The following is an 18,587-nucleotide window of genomic DNA, read 5'->3' as shown; positions in this document are numbered from 1 at the left end:
CTCTAGCAAAAGCTTCATTCACATTAAAAGACTGTTAGTGTGTCATCACTATTACAAAAATATTTCTTCTTCAACAACTGGAACCAAGAATAAAATTCTATGACATGGTTCTACTGTCTGATAATACAAATCTACATTTTCAAATGAGTAATGTAGATTTTGAAGTTGCCATTTTGGTGTTTTTAAATTACATGTCATTAATTTACTTAACTACAATACATGATGAGACACAAAAATGGGGATAGGGTAAACAAAGTGGAGTTCTTTTCCAAGACAAAGTTGACTGATTTTGGTCTTCATTTCCCCTAGCATAACAAATTATGAAGATTTCAAGAAGCAGCATAAGGCTACTGGCAAGCAAATAAAACATTCTTGATGTGAGATACTGAGGATTTGTTTGAAGTATTTTTGGTAACTACTTTCATCACAGTACTTCAAGTCTTTCACTTAAGGGTGAACTTTGTGCTCTGTTCTTAAATAAGCAGGTAAACTAACTTTAAAAGTAAGGCTGCTATTTGTTAGGCCACCATCTCCATGGGGAAAAAAGACATGAAGATTTCATATCTCAAAGCTGGTTAGTAGTAAGTAATTCTTCAAAAACCAGGCACTATTCCATACCAACACAGTACTACTTTGTGAATGATGTCAGAATTTAACTAGTTAAGATGTGTCTACCAAAGCAAGTACAACTATCTTTGGTAGATGACGTACCAAATGACAACACTGAATAGATCTGCTACCAACATCCCTTGATCAGATAAGATGGATTTAGCCCATCACTAGGTAAACAAACCTTCAAGGTTTAGCAAGAATACACAGGCACTGAATGTAGCTACGAGAATTCCTTGGTCTTCATTAAAAAGAAGTATAACACTGGGAGAATTGGAAAAAGGACTGGAATTGGGTAGTTAAAAAGAAAGGGACCTCAAGATACCTATGGTGTGAAATACAGAGTCAGCTCATGTGGCATGAGGCTTTGGAAAAAATATTACAGCAATAATTTCAAGTTTTAAAAAACCCCAATCCCCAAATAAAAACCCAACCAAACCCACTAGGAACACCCAAATTTCAAGGTGAAGTGATCATGGCAGGTAAAACACACGTATCAACAATCCACTGAGAGGGTCCACAAGCACCTGACATATAATATTTAAAACTATACTAAGGAACCAGCTAACACACTGGAGGATACATTTAAAAAAAAAACCACCAAAAACCAAAAAGATCAAACAAAAGCCCTTTAGGAGCCTATAAACCCAGAGATTTTCATGCTCCATACAATGGGTTCTTGCACAGCCAGTAAATAAATAAGAAAATTCTGTTCTGCGTAGCTCCAGGTGCCTAGATACTCCAGATGTTCTCCCCTTCTCCAGTAGTTTTAATTCATCAAACAGCAGCCTCAACATCATCAATGTCCAATTGATACTTGTGCTGATCCATCCTCTAACTCAATGTCAACAGATCAACCTGAGCATTTCCTTACTCTCTGTATGTATTTCTGAAGCTTCTTAGAAAGGTCAGTGCTGAGGTGTCCAGCCAGTGGATCTGTACCCCCTGAACTGTGCTCAGTTGGTAGCCATCTCCATGCTACAAGACAGATTCCCCTCGGCAGCAGAGTATCTCCTCATGTAAAGCTATATGGTGGAGAGACTTCTTTTGACTTCTTATCAGATCCTGACAAACACATCAGCAAGATTAGCATTACCATGCTATTCCCAATGCCCCCTTCTCCTGCCACTGTCCTACAAAGGAGACATATTATCTTGGCATGCTTACACTTCCTTTTCTTCCTGTTACCTGGAGTTGTACTGCATTTTGGGAGCTTTAGGATTCTGTAATAAAGTTTACACCTCAAAATCAGGAGTTCCTACAGCTTTCTCAAGTTTTCTTCATTTTGAGGTATACATTTCTTTCAGCTCTTGAGAATGTATCAGCTACACAGATCAATTAATTGCCTACAGAAGATAATATGGCATTCTAGTAATGACTTTGGTAGCTGCTATGTTCTTAAGGCGATGACTCTGAATTCACAGGGAGGCAGCTCTCATGTTTCTCAATCATTCTAAGATCCTGCAGATAACTTATGCTCTGTAGAAAGCCACAAGCCCTGAACTCCTGCATTACTGGAGTGATGCACTCCAGCAAGAATAAAATAATCTGTCAAAAATTATTCAGAATACTGAGCCACCTGAAAAAACATACTGCAACAGATACAATATCTAGATTCTATCATCTTGATGAAAAACAAAATATTTTGCTAGACTACTGAGTCAAAAGATCATCAGGAGCAGTCAAGGAAGAAAGTTCATAAAACCATAGATTCAAAAATTGCTGCTCTTGTAAAGACAGTTATGTTACTATAAGTAAAAACTCATCTTTAAAACTAGATAAATGAAATCCAGTAATTCAATGTACAAAGTAATTGACTTAAACATTAACAAAAACTTTACTCAGTAAGAACAGCCTTGGTCTATTTGTTTATTGTAAATTACCAGCGTAAAGAGGCTACAAAGGAAACACAAGTAAAATCACAGAAAGAATGAGGAGTGTGAAAGCATTAAGGCTACTTTTCAAGGTATCTGTTCGACCATCTGCAGTACAGTGCATGATCCTGGTCAGTTCTGTACATGAAAGATGAACACTTGCACTATGAGTAGTGACTGGCAGAAAGATGAGACAGAATTGTACTCCAAAAAATCACAGAAGACTAGACAGTAGACTATACACACAATGCAAAACTTTCCCCTTCTTATTGTACTGAAAGTGTGGGCTGTGTTTTCTGAAGAAGATGAAGTGAAACATTCTACACAAAACTAAGAGAATAGTACTTATAAAATAGCACTTTTAAATGCAAATACTAATAAAACAGTAGGCCCACAATGAAAACATTCAGCTCCTATTTTGCAGTAGGTTCATCAGTTGGAAGTAAAGAAGATATAACTTACTCTTAAATTCTGAATGGTTGCTTATGTAAAATTTTCACTTATCTCAAAATATCAGCAAATCAAATAAAGGATTTTCAAGTAGCAAACATCCTTACAAAACAATGAAATTTATGCAGCATTAGAATACAGGAGGAAGAAGAAAACATACTAAGCTGTTCTACAAAACTTAGACCTGGTAAAAACTAATGTCATGCCTACAAACACACATGAGTGAAAACTCTCAGATGACACACCATCTCAACATCTTTTAAAAAATGTGTCAGATCCTTTTTTGTTATTCCAGATTACAAAGTATTTATTGGTGTGGTGGTTTTGATATTACTTTGATTTCCCATTGCCTCGTTTTAGGATGTTTCAGTCGAGCAATCCTCTATGCAGTCACACTGGCACAGGCTTTGCTCTGCATCCAACATTTTAATAATTCCATTTCTTCATTTTTAAAATAAAAGCAGTAAGGCAAAAAAATAAATGGGACCTGGTAGAACAGTAGGCTATGATAGTCTAAAAGTGAGTGTAAGCATGCCAATTATTATAATAATAATTTAATTATTTAATCATCACTTTTTGTTTTGAAATGGAGCACTGAGGTAGAAGTTGGTTCTGAGTAAAAGCATTAGAGATGTGAGAAGTACAGGTACTGATACATAGCGAGAATAGTCTGGTCTGATTACTGAACAAAGTAAACTGTCAGGCACTTTTTACTTTTCAGGTTCTCATTTGGGAGGTCTTGAGAAGTGCATATCAACTTCTTTGCTTTAACTGCCTTCTAATACCAAGGCAGCTATTTTTAGAAGAGTAAATAGAACTGTTCTGCATTTCCCATCTTGCTCTCAACCCTGCTGACTTACGACATCTGCCATTATTAAACACATACCTTGCACCTTCTTTCAAAAGGTCACTGTACTTTGGTCCAGAAGAACGGATTTTAAAAGGATCAGAATTATCATCTATTTCAAGAGCTTCAGCAAGGCGCCTAAATTTGAGGGTAGGAAGAAAAAGCCTCAAAATATAACAAAACATAAGCAAACAAAAAAAAAACCCATATAAATCCCCCCAACCTTCCACATGTCATAGAAGAATTAAGTTACAGGTTACTAATACAAATTAATAGCTTCCAAAATATATAGTCTGTACATTTGAAACTACTCATTTAGAGCTAGAATATTCTAGCAAGATTTCTGATTATTCAATATAGATCTTTATAACAGGAATCATCTCCACATTTATCTGTTCTCTAGGTCATGAAGAAAAAGATTTCTTCTCTACATAGTATTACCTTTCCAAACCTAGACTACTTCTGTTAAAAAAAAAAAAGAAAAAAGTAAGCAAGTTAATTTCCCACCTGTTCCTCTGAATAGATAAGCATTCTTCGTCACATTCCAACCTGAATTACGAAAGAAAACTAAAATTAGAATCATTGTGGCTCCTCATACTTTTCAAGCTGTAGCATGTTGGTGTCATATTATCACGGCCTAAAGAAGTAACAAGAGCATGTGAGAATATTTTATTGTATTAGAACAGACAGAGCTAAAAATAAACAAACAAGCAATAATCAAAGATTTTTGAGCACCCAATCTCTTCTCTAGGTCTTGAATAGGAGCAGCAGTTACCAAGGTTGTATAGCAACTGAAGAAAAAAGCTTCTGAACTAGATGTTATATTGGTAAATTGAAAGCTAAATAGATTGCTATGAGTTCTGCTGTTTCATCCTTGAGAGAGGCCCACCACGAGTCAGAGGACTCACATGACTTCCACTGTTAGGCAATAGGAAGACACCTGGTGGATGAAGGGGAGTGGAAATGGGTCTCTACTCAGGGAGGTAACAAAAATTCCTCCCAATCCCCATCACCTGCCCAGGTGCCACTTCAGAAAAGGTATGAGGCTCTGGATCTAGAGGGCCAGCCAGATGACGTAGAAGTTAATGATCTGCCCAGTAGGCCTCTCAATTCGCTTCTTCTACGATCCACTCAGATGGATCACCACCTCTGACATTAATAAAAAAAAGAAGAGTAGTTATAGTGGGTGACTCCCTTCTGAGGGGAACAGAGGGCCCCGAATGTTGACCAGACCATCCCACAGGGGGGTCTGCTGCCTCCCTGGGGCCCAGGTACAGGATATTACTGAGAGACTCCCTGGGCTGATTCAGCCCTCTGATGATCACCCACGGCTGATACTCCAGGTTAGCAGTGATGAGATTAAAAAGACAAGTGTCAGGGAAATTAAAAGGAACTTAAGGGCACTGGATCAAATTGTTGCTAGGGCAGGAGGAGAGGTAGTGTTCTGCTCAGTCCCTTTGGTGGCAGTGAAAAACGGTGAAAGGAACAGGAGAGCCCACATCATCAACAAGTGGCTCAAGGGTTGGTGTCACGTCACAGCAGAATTTTGGGTTCTCTCATCATGGGGCAACTTTTGTGGCACCTGGCTGCTGGAACTGGATGGGCTCCATCTCTCTGTTAAGGGCAGAAGGATTTAGCTCATAACTGGCCGACCCCATTGAGAGGGCTTTAAACTAGGTTTGAAGGGGGAAGGGTATGTAGCTGGGCTGTCTGGAAGCAGGCCCAAGGGTGGTAAGCCTGAGTTAGGGATGAAATCAGCAGCCCAGTTGAGCTGCATGTATACTATTGCACACAGCACAGGTAACAAACAAGAAGAGCTGGAAGCCATGGTACAGCAAGAAAGCTATGATGTAGTTGCCATCATGGAAATGTGGTGGGACAACTCACATAGCTGGAGTGCTGCACTGGATGGCTACAAGTTCTTTATAAGGGACAGGAAACGGAGAAGAGGTGAAGGCGTGGCCCTTTATATTAGGGAGGTTTTTGATCCTATGGGTATTGAAACTAATAATGACAAAGTTGAATGCCTATGAGTAAGAATTAAGGGGAAGGCTAACAAGGCTGACATCCTACTGGGAGTCTGTTATCATCCACCCAACATGGAAGGAGAGGTGGACAATTTATTCTACGGGCAGCTGGAGAATGTTTCAGGATCATCAGCCTTTGTTCTTGTAGGTCACTCCAACCTACCAGACATCTGCTGGGAACTTAATACAGCAGAAAAGAGGCAGTCCAGGAAGTTTTTAGAGTGTGTGGAGGACAACTTTTTGTTGCAGCTGGTGAGTAAGCCCACCAGGGGAAGGACTATGTTAGACCTATTGTTTGCAAACAGAGATGGACTGGTGGGAGATGTGGTGGTTGAAGGACACTTGGGGCATAGTGATCATGAAATTACAGGATTCTTGCTATTTGGTGAAATCAGGAGGATTTCAATAAGACTTTTACATTGGACAAGACTCTGGCCTATTTAGGAAATTATTCAGAAAGTGCCTGGGAAGCAACCCTTAAAAACAAAGGGGTTCAGGAAAGGTGGGCGTGCTTCAAAACAGAGATCTGGAGGGCAGAAGAACAGACTTCCTGTGTGCCAAAAGGTGCATTGACAAAGCAAATGTTCAGCCTGGATGGACAACAAGGTTTTGAAAGGACTTAGGAATAAAAAGACAATGTATCAACTTTGGAATGAGGGGCTCAGGGCTCTCAGAAAGTATTTAAGGGGGTTGCTAGGGCACGTAGGAAAAAAATCAGGGAGGCCAAAGCTCACTTTGAACTTAATCTGGCTGCTTTTGTAAAGGATAATAAAAAATGTTTTTACAAATACACAAACAGCAAAAGGAAGGGTAAGACCAACCTTTGTTCTCTATTGGATGAGGAAGGGAACTTAGTAACTGCAGATGAGGAGAAGGTGGAAGTACTTAACTCCTTCTTACCTCAGTGGGAAGACAGCTTGTCCTCAGAAAAACTGTCCTTCTGGGTTTGTAGATGTTATCAGGAAGCAGAACAGCTCCCCTCCTATCCAGGAGGAGGCAGTCAGAGAACTGCTGAGCTGCTTGGATGTTCATTGTCCTAGGTTGACTATATGATGCTTTTATCCCCAATCGTCTTGTTCTGTTTATGCTGAATAGTAAGTTTTGCACCTTTAAGACTTGCTCCAAGGATTGAGGGGGGGAGAGGAGGCACACAGTTTGTTTTCAGACATTGAACTCACTCCTACACATTCCTGCTCCTGGACTGCGTTGTCTGCGGATGGACAGACGACGGGACAGGGCTTTCTTTTTTTGCTTTTTAGTTAGTTTAGCTAGCTGAGGCAAAGAAGTTCCCTGGACTGTGTTTTTTTTCCTTCTTTCCCCTTTCTTTGGACCTGTTCACACCTGCTCTGGACTGAACAACCATAAGAGCACCAGCAGCTCACATTGGCGGCCACCGGGCCGGGCTTGGGCCACAGCATTTCCAGTGCCGGAGGGACTGAGTGAGCTGAACTGGAATCTGGGGAGGGGACTTTCTGGGTTTGTCATCTCTTTTGGAGCAGCAAGGGGTTTTATTGTTTAATATTGTTTAGGTTTTCTTGTTTAATAAACAGTTTTTTTCCACTTTTCTCCACGGAGGTATTTTCTCTCGGACCAGTTGGGGGAGGGGTGGAAGAATCCGATTTCCTAGAGGAGCCCTTTGGGGGTTCTCTCCCAAATTTGCCCTGAACCAGGACATCATAAATTTAAGGGACCAGATGGAATCCATCCCAGGGTGATGAGGAAGCTGGTAGATGAGCTTGCGAAGCTGGTCTCTATCATTTACCAACAGTCCTGGCTCACTGGTGAGGTTCCAGATGACTGGAAGCGGGCAAGTGTGACGCCCTTTCACAAAAAGGCTGGGAAGGAGGATCCTGGTAATTACAGGCCAGTTAGCCCAACCTCAGTAAGATAATAGAAGAGTTTATATTGAGTGTCATCACGCAGCACTAACAGAAAGGCCAGGGTATCTATCAGACCCAGCCAGCATGGGTTTAGGAGGGGTAGGTCATGTTTGATTAACCCGGTCTCTCTTTTTATGACTAGGTCACCCATCTGGAGGATGTGGGAAAGGCTGTTGATATTGTCTATTTGAACTTCAGCAAGGTCTTTGACACTGTCTCCCACAGCATACTCCTGGAAAAGCTGACGGCCCATGGGCTTGGACAGGAGCATTCTTGCTGGGTTAAGAACTAGCTGGATGGCCGGGCCCAGAGAGTGGTGGTGAATGGTAATGCATCCAGCTGGTGGCCAGTCACGAGTGGCATTTCTTAGGGGTCTGTGCTGGGGCCAGTTCCGTTCAATATTTTTACTGACGATGTGGATGAGGGGATTGAGTCTTCCATCGGTAAATTTGCAGACAACACTAAGCTAGAAGCATGTGTTGATCTGTTGAAAGGCAGCTCTGCAGCGAGATCTGGAACTGTTGGATGAATGGGCAGAGTCCAGTAAGATGACCTTTAGTAAATCCAGGTGCAGAGTCCTGCATTTTGGCCACAATAACGCTCTGCAACATTATAGGCTGGGGATGGTGTGGCTGGACAGCACCCAGGTGGAAAGGGACCTGGGGTACCGGTCAACAGCCAGCTGAACATGAGCTAGCAGTATGCCCTGGAGGCCAAGAAGGCCAACGGCATCCTGGCCTGTATAGGAATAGTGTGGCCAGCAGGAGCAGGGAGGTAATTTTTCCCCTATACTTGGCACTAGTGAGGCCACACCTGGAGTACTGTGTCCAGTTCTGGGCCCCTCAGTTTAGGAAGGACACTGAGACGCTTGAGTATGTCCAGAGGAGGGCAATGAGGCTGGTGAGGGGCGTGGAACACAAACCCTGCGAGGAATGACTGAGGGAGCTGGGGTTGTTTAGCCTGGAGAAAAGGGGACTCAGAGGTGACCTTATCACTCTCTACAACCTCCTGAAAGGTGGTTGTAGTCAGGTGGGGGTTGGTCTTTTTCTCCAGGCAGCAACTGACAAAACAAGAGGACACAGTCTTAACCTGTGCCGACAGAGATATAGGTTGGATATTAGGAAAAAGTTTCTTTTGGAAACAGTGATAAAGTTTTGGAATGGTCAGCCCACAGAGATGGCAGAGTCACTATCCCTGGATGTGTTTTAAAAAAGACTGGATGTGGCACTTGGTGCCATGGTTTTGTTGAGGTGTTAGGGCATGGGTTGGACTTAGTGATCTTGAAGGTCTCTTCCATCCTAGTGATTCTGCGAATAAGGGCTACCTAGCACAGTTTAGGTATACTAGGAAAGACATGTACAAAGAAAAGCCATCTCTGGTAACTTCAACTGTTCAAGGAAAGGGCAATGAGTGTCTACACAGAAAGATATGTGTTAGTGACTACAACACAATGGCAAAAGGTCTTAAGTATGCTGGCACTAGTAGCTTTGGTACAGGAAATCATGAAGCAACTATATGGGAAATGTCATTATTTTGACTTTACACAATACAAAGGAACATTAGATTTTAACACACATAATAGACTGACTCTGAAATAATCAAATGCAGTATAAAGAAAGAAGACATGAAAATACAAATAAACTAAAACCAGAGATTAGGAACTTCAAAGGCAAAGACTTCAGTAAGTCAAGTTTCTGACAGAAGGATGGTGGAGAAAGTTGACAACAGGGACAAGCTATTTTGGTCCTGAGGAACATCAGGAAAACTTATGTCACAAAATTAAAATCAGGTTTGTGGAGCCAGCCAGGATGACACCACCAAAGCACCAATCAAACTGAAATACAAACGTGAAAAATTCAAAAACAGGTAATACAAAAATATTGTAAATAGTTAAGATGATGACTAGGAGAAAATATGTCCTATCAATCATACAGAAAGGTACACTGGATTGCTGAAACAGAAAATAAAGTCTTATTCCCCTGTCTAGAAATCTGAAAAATCCAGAGGATCTCCAATGAGTTGGGCAGAGTAGAAAAAAACCACTAAAACCACAGTTGTATTGTCCCACACTTATAACAACCAAACATATAACGAAAGAGATCTCATTCTACATGAAAGAAAAACCATGAACCACCACAGAACTGCAAAATACTCTTTAGGCATATTGCTAAAGTAGAATTAGACTGGTACTACAGCTAGCATTTTTATCACCATATTAATATATTTTGCATGTCACCTATGCTTCAGGTACACACAAAGGCTTCAAATACGTTACTACATGTATCTCCTTACCTGGCTTGCTTCATTTCTTTTTTCGTAATAAGCCTACTGATTTCCACTGAATCCCCAAGCTGTAGGTCTGTCAGCTTAGTTGCTATAGATATAGCAGCTATTCTGAAAAAGAGTGGTAGATTTCATTTAAGGCAACATATAAACTCTTGAAAAGGTATCTAAGGGTGCAGATTTAACATCTAGGTGGAAGAAGTAAGACTCATCTTTTTCTCATTAGACTGGAATTCTGGTTCTATATCACCAACTTTTAGGAATCTGATCTAGTTAAATCAAGAGTCTACCCTCATCTCCCTCAACTAGGAGTAACGCTAACAAATGGACATGCTTCTTATGCAAGTTGAAATTATGCATGGTAAATACTCTTTCTCCTCACTTGCTAATTATACAAGCTACAGCTGACCATACAGCTTTAACTATCATTTTCTCTGATTTTTCCCTGTGTGCAACTAAAATCTGTACAGTGAATTTATAAAGTACTTAGAAATTTGCTTGGAAAATATGATTAACACAATCCACAAGGAAAGAACAAAATACCTACCAAGATCATTACCATTTTCTTTATAAAGATTCTTCCTAATTTCCTTCAATAACAAGCCTTCCCAGTCTCCTTTGCTAAAATTTGTATAACTAAAAGATACAGGAATTTTTATGGAAATATCCCACAAAATTTCCCAACAAACTCCTAAAAATGAAACATTGTATCCTCTTGAACTAGCTTTTCGGTTACATTAAAATAAAAGGATTTTTTTTTTACTGTATGTTTATCTCTTTATGTTTTTCATCACATTCAAAGACTAACCCATTATCAGGAAGGAGGCAAATCATACTACATAAAACAAAAAAATCACTTAGATGCACTTCATATTAATCAGCTGATGCCAAAGTCTAGATAATGGGACATTAGATGATATGACATTATTTGTGCTATATGTACAGATATAGCATTTCCTGCTCCCTTGGGCATTCTATTATTTCATAAACATTCACTGACAAAGCCCAAAGCTATTTTATCGTTTCTCTAAAATTTTGAGAAAACTTGGATACTTCCCTAATTTGATGACTTTTACTTTGTTGCAGGTTTTTTTTAATGGTTTTTGTTATCATTGTCTTGGTTTGGTGATAGGTAGGAAAAAAGGCTAACTTATCTCCACAAAATTAGAATAATAAGCACATATGAACACATTTTAACTGATACAAACATCTGCTTTAAACAGAAGAGTTTCCTTTCCTCTAGATTTAGGCTCTGATCAGAGAAATAAATACATATGTATTCACCTTACACATGCAAAATCTTTCACTGGCTTCAAAGAACCAGTTTCCTTGCATGAATATTTAGGCAGTGTCTGAGTTATAAAACAGCAGAGAAAGAACTTCAAAAATCTTGCATCTTATCTTCTGAACTTATCATTAATGACAAGCATTTGTCAATTTAAACTGGTATTTCAACATTGAGCCAATCTTCTGATTTGTATTCATAGTGATGAAAATACCAAAAAAACCAAACTTTTGTACATGTATCTTCCATTCACCTTAGTACTGACTACAACTGTTCTTGATTGTTTCTAATTAGCACATTTTACTCCTTGTTTTCATTAGGTAGCATTAAGTACCTAAGCTAAACTATTTTCTGTCAGAACTTGAATATGGACAGTATTCAGCAGAAACCAAGCAGCATACCCTAAGCCAGGCTAGGAAAAAAAAAAAGGCCCTCTAATACCAGTTCCAAATAAACCCATCACTAAGAAACCTTCTCTGAAAGACAGGAAGAATCGCAGACTTTGTTTGCCTAACAAGTAGGATACAGAGCAGAACTCGGATCACATACCAATTCTTTAGACTAACTTTTTTTACTCCCTTTCAATCACAGCCTAAGAGTAAGATTTTTTAAATTATCATTATTACTGTTTTGCTGTATTCATTTCAAAAGTTCCAAAGCCCCATTTTTCTTCTTTTCCTTGTTCTCTCTCTTATAAGAGAGAAAATTAAGTTTAGACGTAGGATCTGGAGATTGTTGCAATAAATACAGTTGGGTAAGGCTCAGTTTGCCCAAGATTAAAAGCCAAGATTTAGATGCCAAAGCTCTCCTGCCTAAATTTAGCTATTTCAAAATTACTTTAAATCACTCTTCAGCATCCATCATCTCTACTGACTAGATTCCATCATACATGATTGGAAATTTGGACAGCAAGTCACACATGGACTGCAATCACCTACATTCAGGAGCCTGAATCTGTACCTAATTGCTCTGTGTGGGTAGAATAGAGTTCCACATATGGAAGACTCAAGCTTTGACATATCAACAGGAAAAAAAAAAGAAAAAAAAAAAGTTCTAATACAGCATACCTGGTACAAAAGCTCTGGGAAATGCCTCCCCCCCTCCCCCTCAAAAATACCACATGTCAAAGTACAAAAAAGTCAAAAAGCTTGTGAACTAAATATATTTAGTCAAGTCTAACCATCTGCAATGTAATCAAACTGCGAAGCAGTAGGTCCAGTAAGGAATTGAAAGAATTATTACCATACCAACCTTTGATATGTATTAGATGCTTCGGAGCATATCATACTCTCCTTTCTTCTTCCACATTCACACTGAAGATCAACCTGCCATAACACATAAGTGAGCAACTTTTTAAAGTTTGGTCTATTTACTGCCATGAAGGATTTACTGCCATGGAGGATATAAACTTATTCATTTTAGAAGGCCTATTTTAGTGGAATAAAGTCTAACTAAAAGTGATGAACAGTTTTATTTTTAAAAAATCAGTATTTTAAGTTTACAGACAAAATGTTATGCTATCAATATACAAACATGTCACAACTGTTACTGGCTGATAATTAAACCATATAATTCACCTTTGACTTTACAGTGAATTTTCTTTAGGTACCTAACCTTTGCACAGCAGGATGTTGTCGGGCAGCGTGAAGAAGGATGACAAGGAGCCATACACGGATGATTACAATATAGCCTTGGAATAATACATGGCTGTTTACATTCTTCATCTATAAGACATTCTCCTTTATGACAAATTCTTTTACATTTGTGCATTCCACATTTTAACATTTGATTGCAGCGAAGTCCACAGGAAATGTCAGTGAGATGACAAGGAATATTACTTCGCAGCTGAAAGAGGAAAGGAAGAAGATGACAACTAACAGTAAAAATAATCAATGGAAAACTCAAAGTGCTTTTACTGTTCACACCTTCATTGCCACTGTCCACATAAGAATCTTAATACTAGAAGATCTTAGGTCAAAGAATGAATTTTGTTTTATACTATAGTCCAATAGAGCTGGTTTGCATGCATATAGAATAAAAGATATACTTCTCCAATTTAATCACATTAAACTCCAACTCCAATAACATATTCCATTTTAAAGATGACACAAACATCTAAGCCTACAGTGGTAAAAAATTGTTTCGTATTCAAAACCATTAATTGTCCACACTTACTTCGTGCTTGCCCATACACCATTTCTGAGTGAGATATGTACAGGGGGGACATTTCTCCTCACTATGACATGAATGGTACACTGCAGTCACAGAAATATAAAAGTCGTAACAGTTTTATCAGTATACTTCAGTTGAATGCATTAAAGAAGACAGTAAAGACTATTAAGCAAGAGAGTGCAGAACTACACAATTTATGGGAAGGATTATGCATCACAAAAAATTATGATGTCAAGTGTTTATGTGAATAATCCCTATACACTCTAAATTAAATAGCAGGTATTTTTTTAACTTGTGAGTAGGGTTATACTCTTAGGCAAAATTTGTCAGAAACTATTTGACCCACACTATTTATTTTGTAATCAGCCAATTAATTTACAAGGAACATAGAAACTAACTGTTCCCTAGATTATCCTACTGTTTCAATAGAGCACTTGATCTTTGGAATACAGCAATTAATGTGTTGCAACTAATAAGAAAAAACGCCAGTGTTTTTACCAGTAAGAAGTACCATTAGTAGTTTTCATTGCAAGTTTTTAGCTGGTAGGCTTGGATATATGTTTTCAAATAGACCTATGTACACTGTTCTACATTTTGATTAAAAGAACCCCAAATTAAAACAAACAAACAAAAAACCCACCACACAACAAAACCAACCAAACAAAACCCCAAAAAACCCCAGTCAAAACTGAATGGCTTGACTTACCTGGATGATCACAGTCATGTGGCCTGGTGCATGCTTTTTTACACTCTGGTGGCTGAGTGCCACAGGGAACAGGGGGATAAATCACAGATTCACCACAATAACAAGTTAACTCGTCAAAACCTGAAAAAAAGTCAAATATATCCTAATGACTACATCTATTTGCATGTTTTCTCTATGAGAAATCTTTACGTAACATGCAAATGTTTTATTCCAGCTTTGTTTTTTAATATTAAGTACTAATATTTGAAATTAGTGAATTTATTAGCTTTTGTGGCTCCTACAAGAAAACTAGACTATGATGACTTGGTTAGGAATTATGCTTTGCTTTTAGAGCAGTTCTTTCATATCAATATTCTGAACCAGAACAAGCAAAATGCTCATGTCAAGTTGAAAGCTTTGCTGTTCTACCTTTGATTTAAAAAGGGGAGGTATCTCTTGAATTCCCTTTCAGAAGGCCCATCATTGAAATTTGTTCCAAATTTCCTGACATCACTTTTTCAGGCCATTGTTTAGATTTTGTAATTTTGCCAAGCCCTGCATATAGTACTATAAAGATTCCAAAGAAAATTACCAAAAGTTAACAAGTCTTCTTTATGGTATTTATTATTACATAGATCCTCCTCATAAGCATTCATCATGAATGTGTCCAAATACTTCAAACCCAGCTTTGAGTGTTTTGGAAGTTCTCCGCCTCAGGCAGTACCCATTTATTCTGAGTGCATTTTTTTATCTTCCGTGTTTGGGAAACAAGTTTTAAACTCCTGTAAGATCCAAATCTCAGTAATATACAAAGTAATATAAGTACTTACATACACTACCCCAATGAAAACACTGCACAAAAATTAATACAATTCACTGCTTTTTTCAGACTATACAAAAACTGTCAAACTGACTGGAATGCAAACTACAGTTCAAACAGATAAATGCTTCGAAGAACAGAACACTAAGAAAACATTTGACATCATATAGAAGGAGACGGGAGAACAAAAAGAGAATATGACTGGTCTGTAAGCAAATGAAGAGGTAGTGGAAAACAACAGAAAATGGTGGAGGAGGCAAAAGAATAAAGGGGCAACAAAAATACAAACCAACAATTTTAACCTGAAGAGGAGTGTGTTAAGGGAGCTTTGGCATTCAGCAAGTTCTCTAACTCTGGAATCACAGGATTCTTCCTTCCTGGTCTACCAAAGCAAAACCTGCTGAACTCCCAAATGTTCCTACTGTCCCACTTCTCTAGATATTGATGGCTGCTAGATCAATATGCAGCTCCAGCCTGGGGTAGGACTGAGCACACATTCCAGAGAGATGAGACACGCAATACATACATGGCAATCACATGACCAGATACACAGATTGACACAAAGCCAATTGAATATGAGATTCAAATAAAGAGGAATGTGAATAGTTAAGTTCTCTTCCTTCTCTTCAGCTCATCAGGACTGAAGATTATTACTGAAGACCCACACCTACACACAATTCACTCCAAATGCACATGCACATCACATTCATGAATCTGAAATACTAGCACAGGCTGTCTAATATCCATGCCAGGATGGACTCCTTTCCCAGGTACTGGCTGAAACCTTGGGTATTTCCAGAGGCAGACCTACTAGCCACTCAATCCAACTTTGAAGCAAGTTTGTTAGAAAATTGCACACAAACCTTCATCCATCCATGTACTGGCACCCAGATCAAGGGGTCCTTATAACTTATGATCCCATTCTCCAGCTGTTTTCACACAGGATAAATCAATCTGGTCTCTCAGTTGCTAGCATAAAGACTATGTGCTCCCATGACGTGCAGCCAAGCCTCCAGCTACTAGCACTCAAGAAATCTCACACACTGAACAGAGAATGAGACTACACCAAAAGACATAAAATCTTAACTATGACAGGATAAACAACGGACATGAGGTGCACAGATCTCTATCAGATAAGTAAGCTGACCAACAGTTTCATTTCTATCACTCCCATCCACTGGCAGGGGAAAGAAAATTTAATGACTTGAGATAAGGACCAGGAGAGGTCACTCACCAAATACCATAATGTGCAAAACACAGATGCCACTTGGGCATACTGAGTTTATTTTTAATAAAATCAGAGCAGGATACTGTGAAGTAAATCTTAAACACACTTCTCCCACACCCCTCCCTCTTTCCCAGGCTCTAGCTCCTGCCCCCCAGTGGTGCAGGGGTCAGGGAATAGGGCCAGTTGATCACACATTTTTCCCATTGCTGCTCAGGGAGAAGGGTCCTTCCCTACTCCACAGCTGGGTCCCTTCCATTGGGAGCTCTGCATGAACTTCTCCAACAGGAGTCTGTCCTGCGTGCAACAGTTCTCCACAAACTGCTCTAGCATAGGTCACTGTTCCAAAGGGTGCAGCCCTTCAGGCAAAACCTGGTCCAATGTGGGTTCCACCAGAGTCACAGGTCCCACCAGGAAACCTGCTCTAGTGCGAGCTCTGCTCCCCACAGGTCTGCAAGTCCCTGCCAGGAGCTTTTCCCAGCACAGGACCCCCACCAGTTCACAGCCTCTTTCAGGCATACACTTGCTCCAGTGTGGTGTTCCTCTGTGAGATGCAGGTGGATCTCTGTACCTCTGTTGACCGCCATGGGCTGCAGGACCACAGCCGCTTCACCATGGTCTTCCACAACAATGGCTCTGCTTCAGCATCTGAGCACCACCTCCCCCTCCTTTTTCACTGATCTTAAGTGTCTGCATAGTTGCCTCCTCTCTTTTCTAGCTGCAATTACATCTGTTCAATAAATGTTTTTACATCTTAAATACGTTTTCACATAGGTGTTACTGCTATTCCTCATCAGCTTGACCTTAGCCAGTAGTGGATCCATCTTCGAACCAGCTGGCATTGACTCTGCTGGACATAGGGTAGCTTCTAACAGCTACCCTATGTCCACACAGAAGCCAATTCCGTAGCCCTTTGCTTCCAAACCCTGCATGCAAACCCAGTACAGCCACTGGCCACTCAGCTACATCTGTACCCAAATCTGTTACTTCTGCTATTATTAGTGTTGTTATATCAGCATCACAACTACCTACTAGCCTTGAAAAAATTCCACTCTCAAAAAGGTTACCTCTACCTCACTCATCCAATTACTTGTGAATCTCAGACATCCCTCACCCTTTTTAGTGAGGAACAGATGTGAAATTTCCTATCTGAAACTTCTTTCACTTTTTCAATGATTTTTGCTATGTTCAGAAATGTCTCAGGTCTGGTTATTTTTTATGATCTGTTCCATCAGTTAAATCTCGGGCCAGATCCTACTCATTTGCCCATGTATTTTGAAGTACTGCAGTTAGTAAAAAAAAACCTGCAATTTTTGTCTAAGGAGACTAAATTACAATAAGTTACAGCAAATAAGAATGCTAGGGTGGACAAAATGTTAGAAGAAAGAAGTAGAAAGCAAAAGTAGAAAAGATTCAGAATGTCCATGGAAAGGAATGCCCTGTTGAAAGGAAGCATGGGAAAGAGTAGAACTTTGCTGTACCTCACTACAGGTCTTGAAACAACCTTCCAAGGTTTTTGGAAGACCTGAATCTTAAGACAGCTACACAGGTCGCTTGCTATTGATGAGAAATGATAAGCGAAAAATCTTAAAATGAGATGTCTCTTAGTTGCACTAATCAGGATAATGGGGACAGAGTGCAGAGAGGTCTGATCCAAAGGGCAGAAATACAGTATCTGAAAACTTTTTTTTTTTTTTAATGCGCTGTCTCTTATGCTGAGTTTATTTATTTTCCCCAAGAGATGTATTCTTGTCTTGAAGTAGACTATATGTGCATAAAGAAACCCTAGCACAAGAAAGGGACCACATTTATCAGCACTGAGGAAATTACACTGGAAAGTAAAGTACCTGGGAAGCACAAAGACGTGTAGATGCACTCAAGTATTGCACCTTGATGTCAGCCCTCACCATTCCTAGCAAAAGCAGAAATGAAGAGAAAAGCAGGGACAAGAAATTCAACCTAAATGAGTAGGCAAATGACTTACAGCTGACCATACCATGGCATTTGATAACATGCCTGATATAAACCACCTGCAAAGTGTTGGCTGGACAGGTGAATCAGAGTCAAGAATGGTCCTTGGAGTGCTGAGAAGGACTCACCATCAACTACAGGATTAGAATCATATAGAATCATACAATGTATGCCTCTGTAATCTCAACAAGCAGTGTCCAGAGAAAGCAGGTAGGAAATCTTTAAAGATACTACTTGGTTGATTTACCTCTGGACAGATCCAAATGGGAAACTTCGGAAGCACAGAGGTTTAAGCAAAATTACCATAATAAACTGGTTCCTGAAGTATGTAACTGCTTTTCCCACATTCAAAAAAAAAAAACCAGCATGGAAGATTGACCTCTAGATTTTATCACACTGCACAGTGGAGAAACTTACAGTGGAGGCATCCCATTCAACAATGGAGGCAAATCCTTAGGT

General features: G+C 39.5%; 1 protein-coding gene across 7 annotated transcripts in view; it reads right to left on the bottom strand.

Annotated features, from left to right (window-relative positions):
• NFX1 (nuclear transcription factor, X-box binding 1) overlaps positions 1-18,587 on the bottom strand; it is a 90,957-nt gene that overhangs the window by 20,813 nt on the left and 51,557 nt on the right. For 5 of the 7 annotated variants that reach the window (XR_007776959.1, XM_030235316.2, XM_050971373.1 and 2 more), the window contains 7 exons: positions 14,134-14,253; positions 13,431-13,510; positions 12,870-13,100; positions 12,507-12,580; positions 9,980-10,081; positions 4,288-4,329; positions 3,820-3,918 (listed from right to left, as the gene is read on the bottom strand). Coding sequence is in view for 5 of the 7 variants with exons in the window: in XM_030235316.2 (XP_030091176.1) it covers positions 3,820-3,918; positions 4,288-4,329; positions 9,980-10,081; positions 12,507-12,580; positions 12,870-13,100; positions 13,431-13,510; positions 14,134-14,253 (748 nt within the window). In the remaining 2 variants the exon portion in view is untranslated. Of the gene's footprint in view, positions 1-1,483; positions 1,675-3,819; positions 3,919-4,286; positions 4,418-9,979; positions 10,082-12,506; positions 12,581-12,869; positions 13,101-13,430; positions 13,511-14,133; positions 14,254-18,587 lie in introns of those variants that run through there. The other 2 variants (XR_007776960.1, XM_050971376.1) reach the window with 2 other exon arrangements.

This window comes from Serinus canaria, chromosome 2 (genome assembly GCF_022539315.1).
Source record: "Serinus canaria isolate serCan28SL12 chromosome 2, serCan2020, whole genome shotgun sequence".
Classification (NCBI taxonomy): domain Eukaryota; kingdom Metazoa; phylum Chordata; class Aves; order Passeriformes; family Fringillidae; genus Serinus; species Serinus canaria.
Note: the sequence above shows the minus strand (reverse complement) of the source record. Positions and strands in the feature narration are given on the sequence as shown.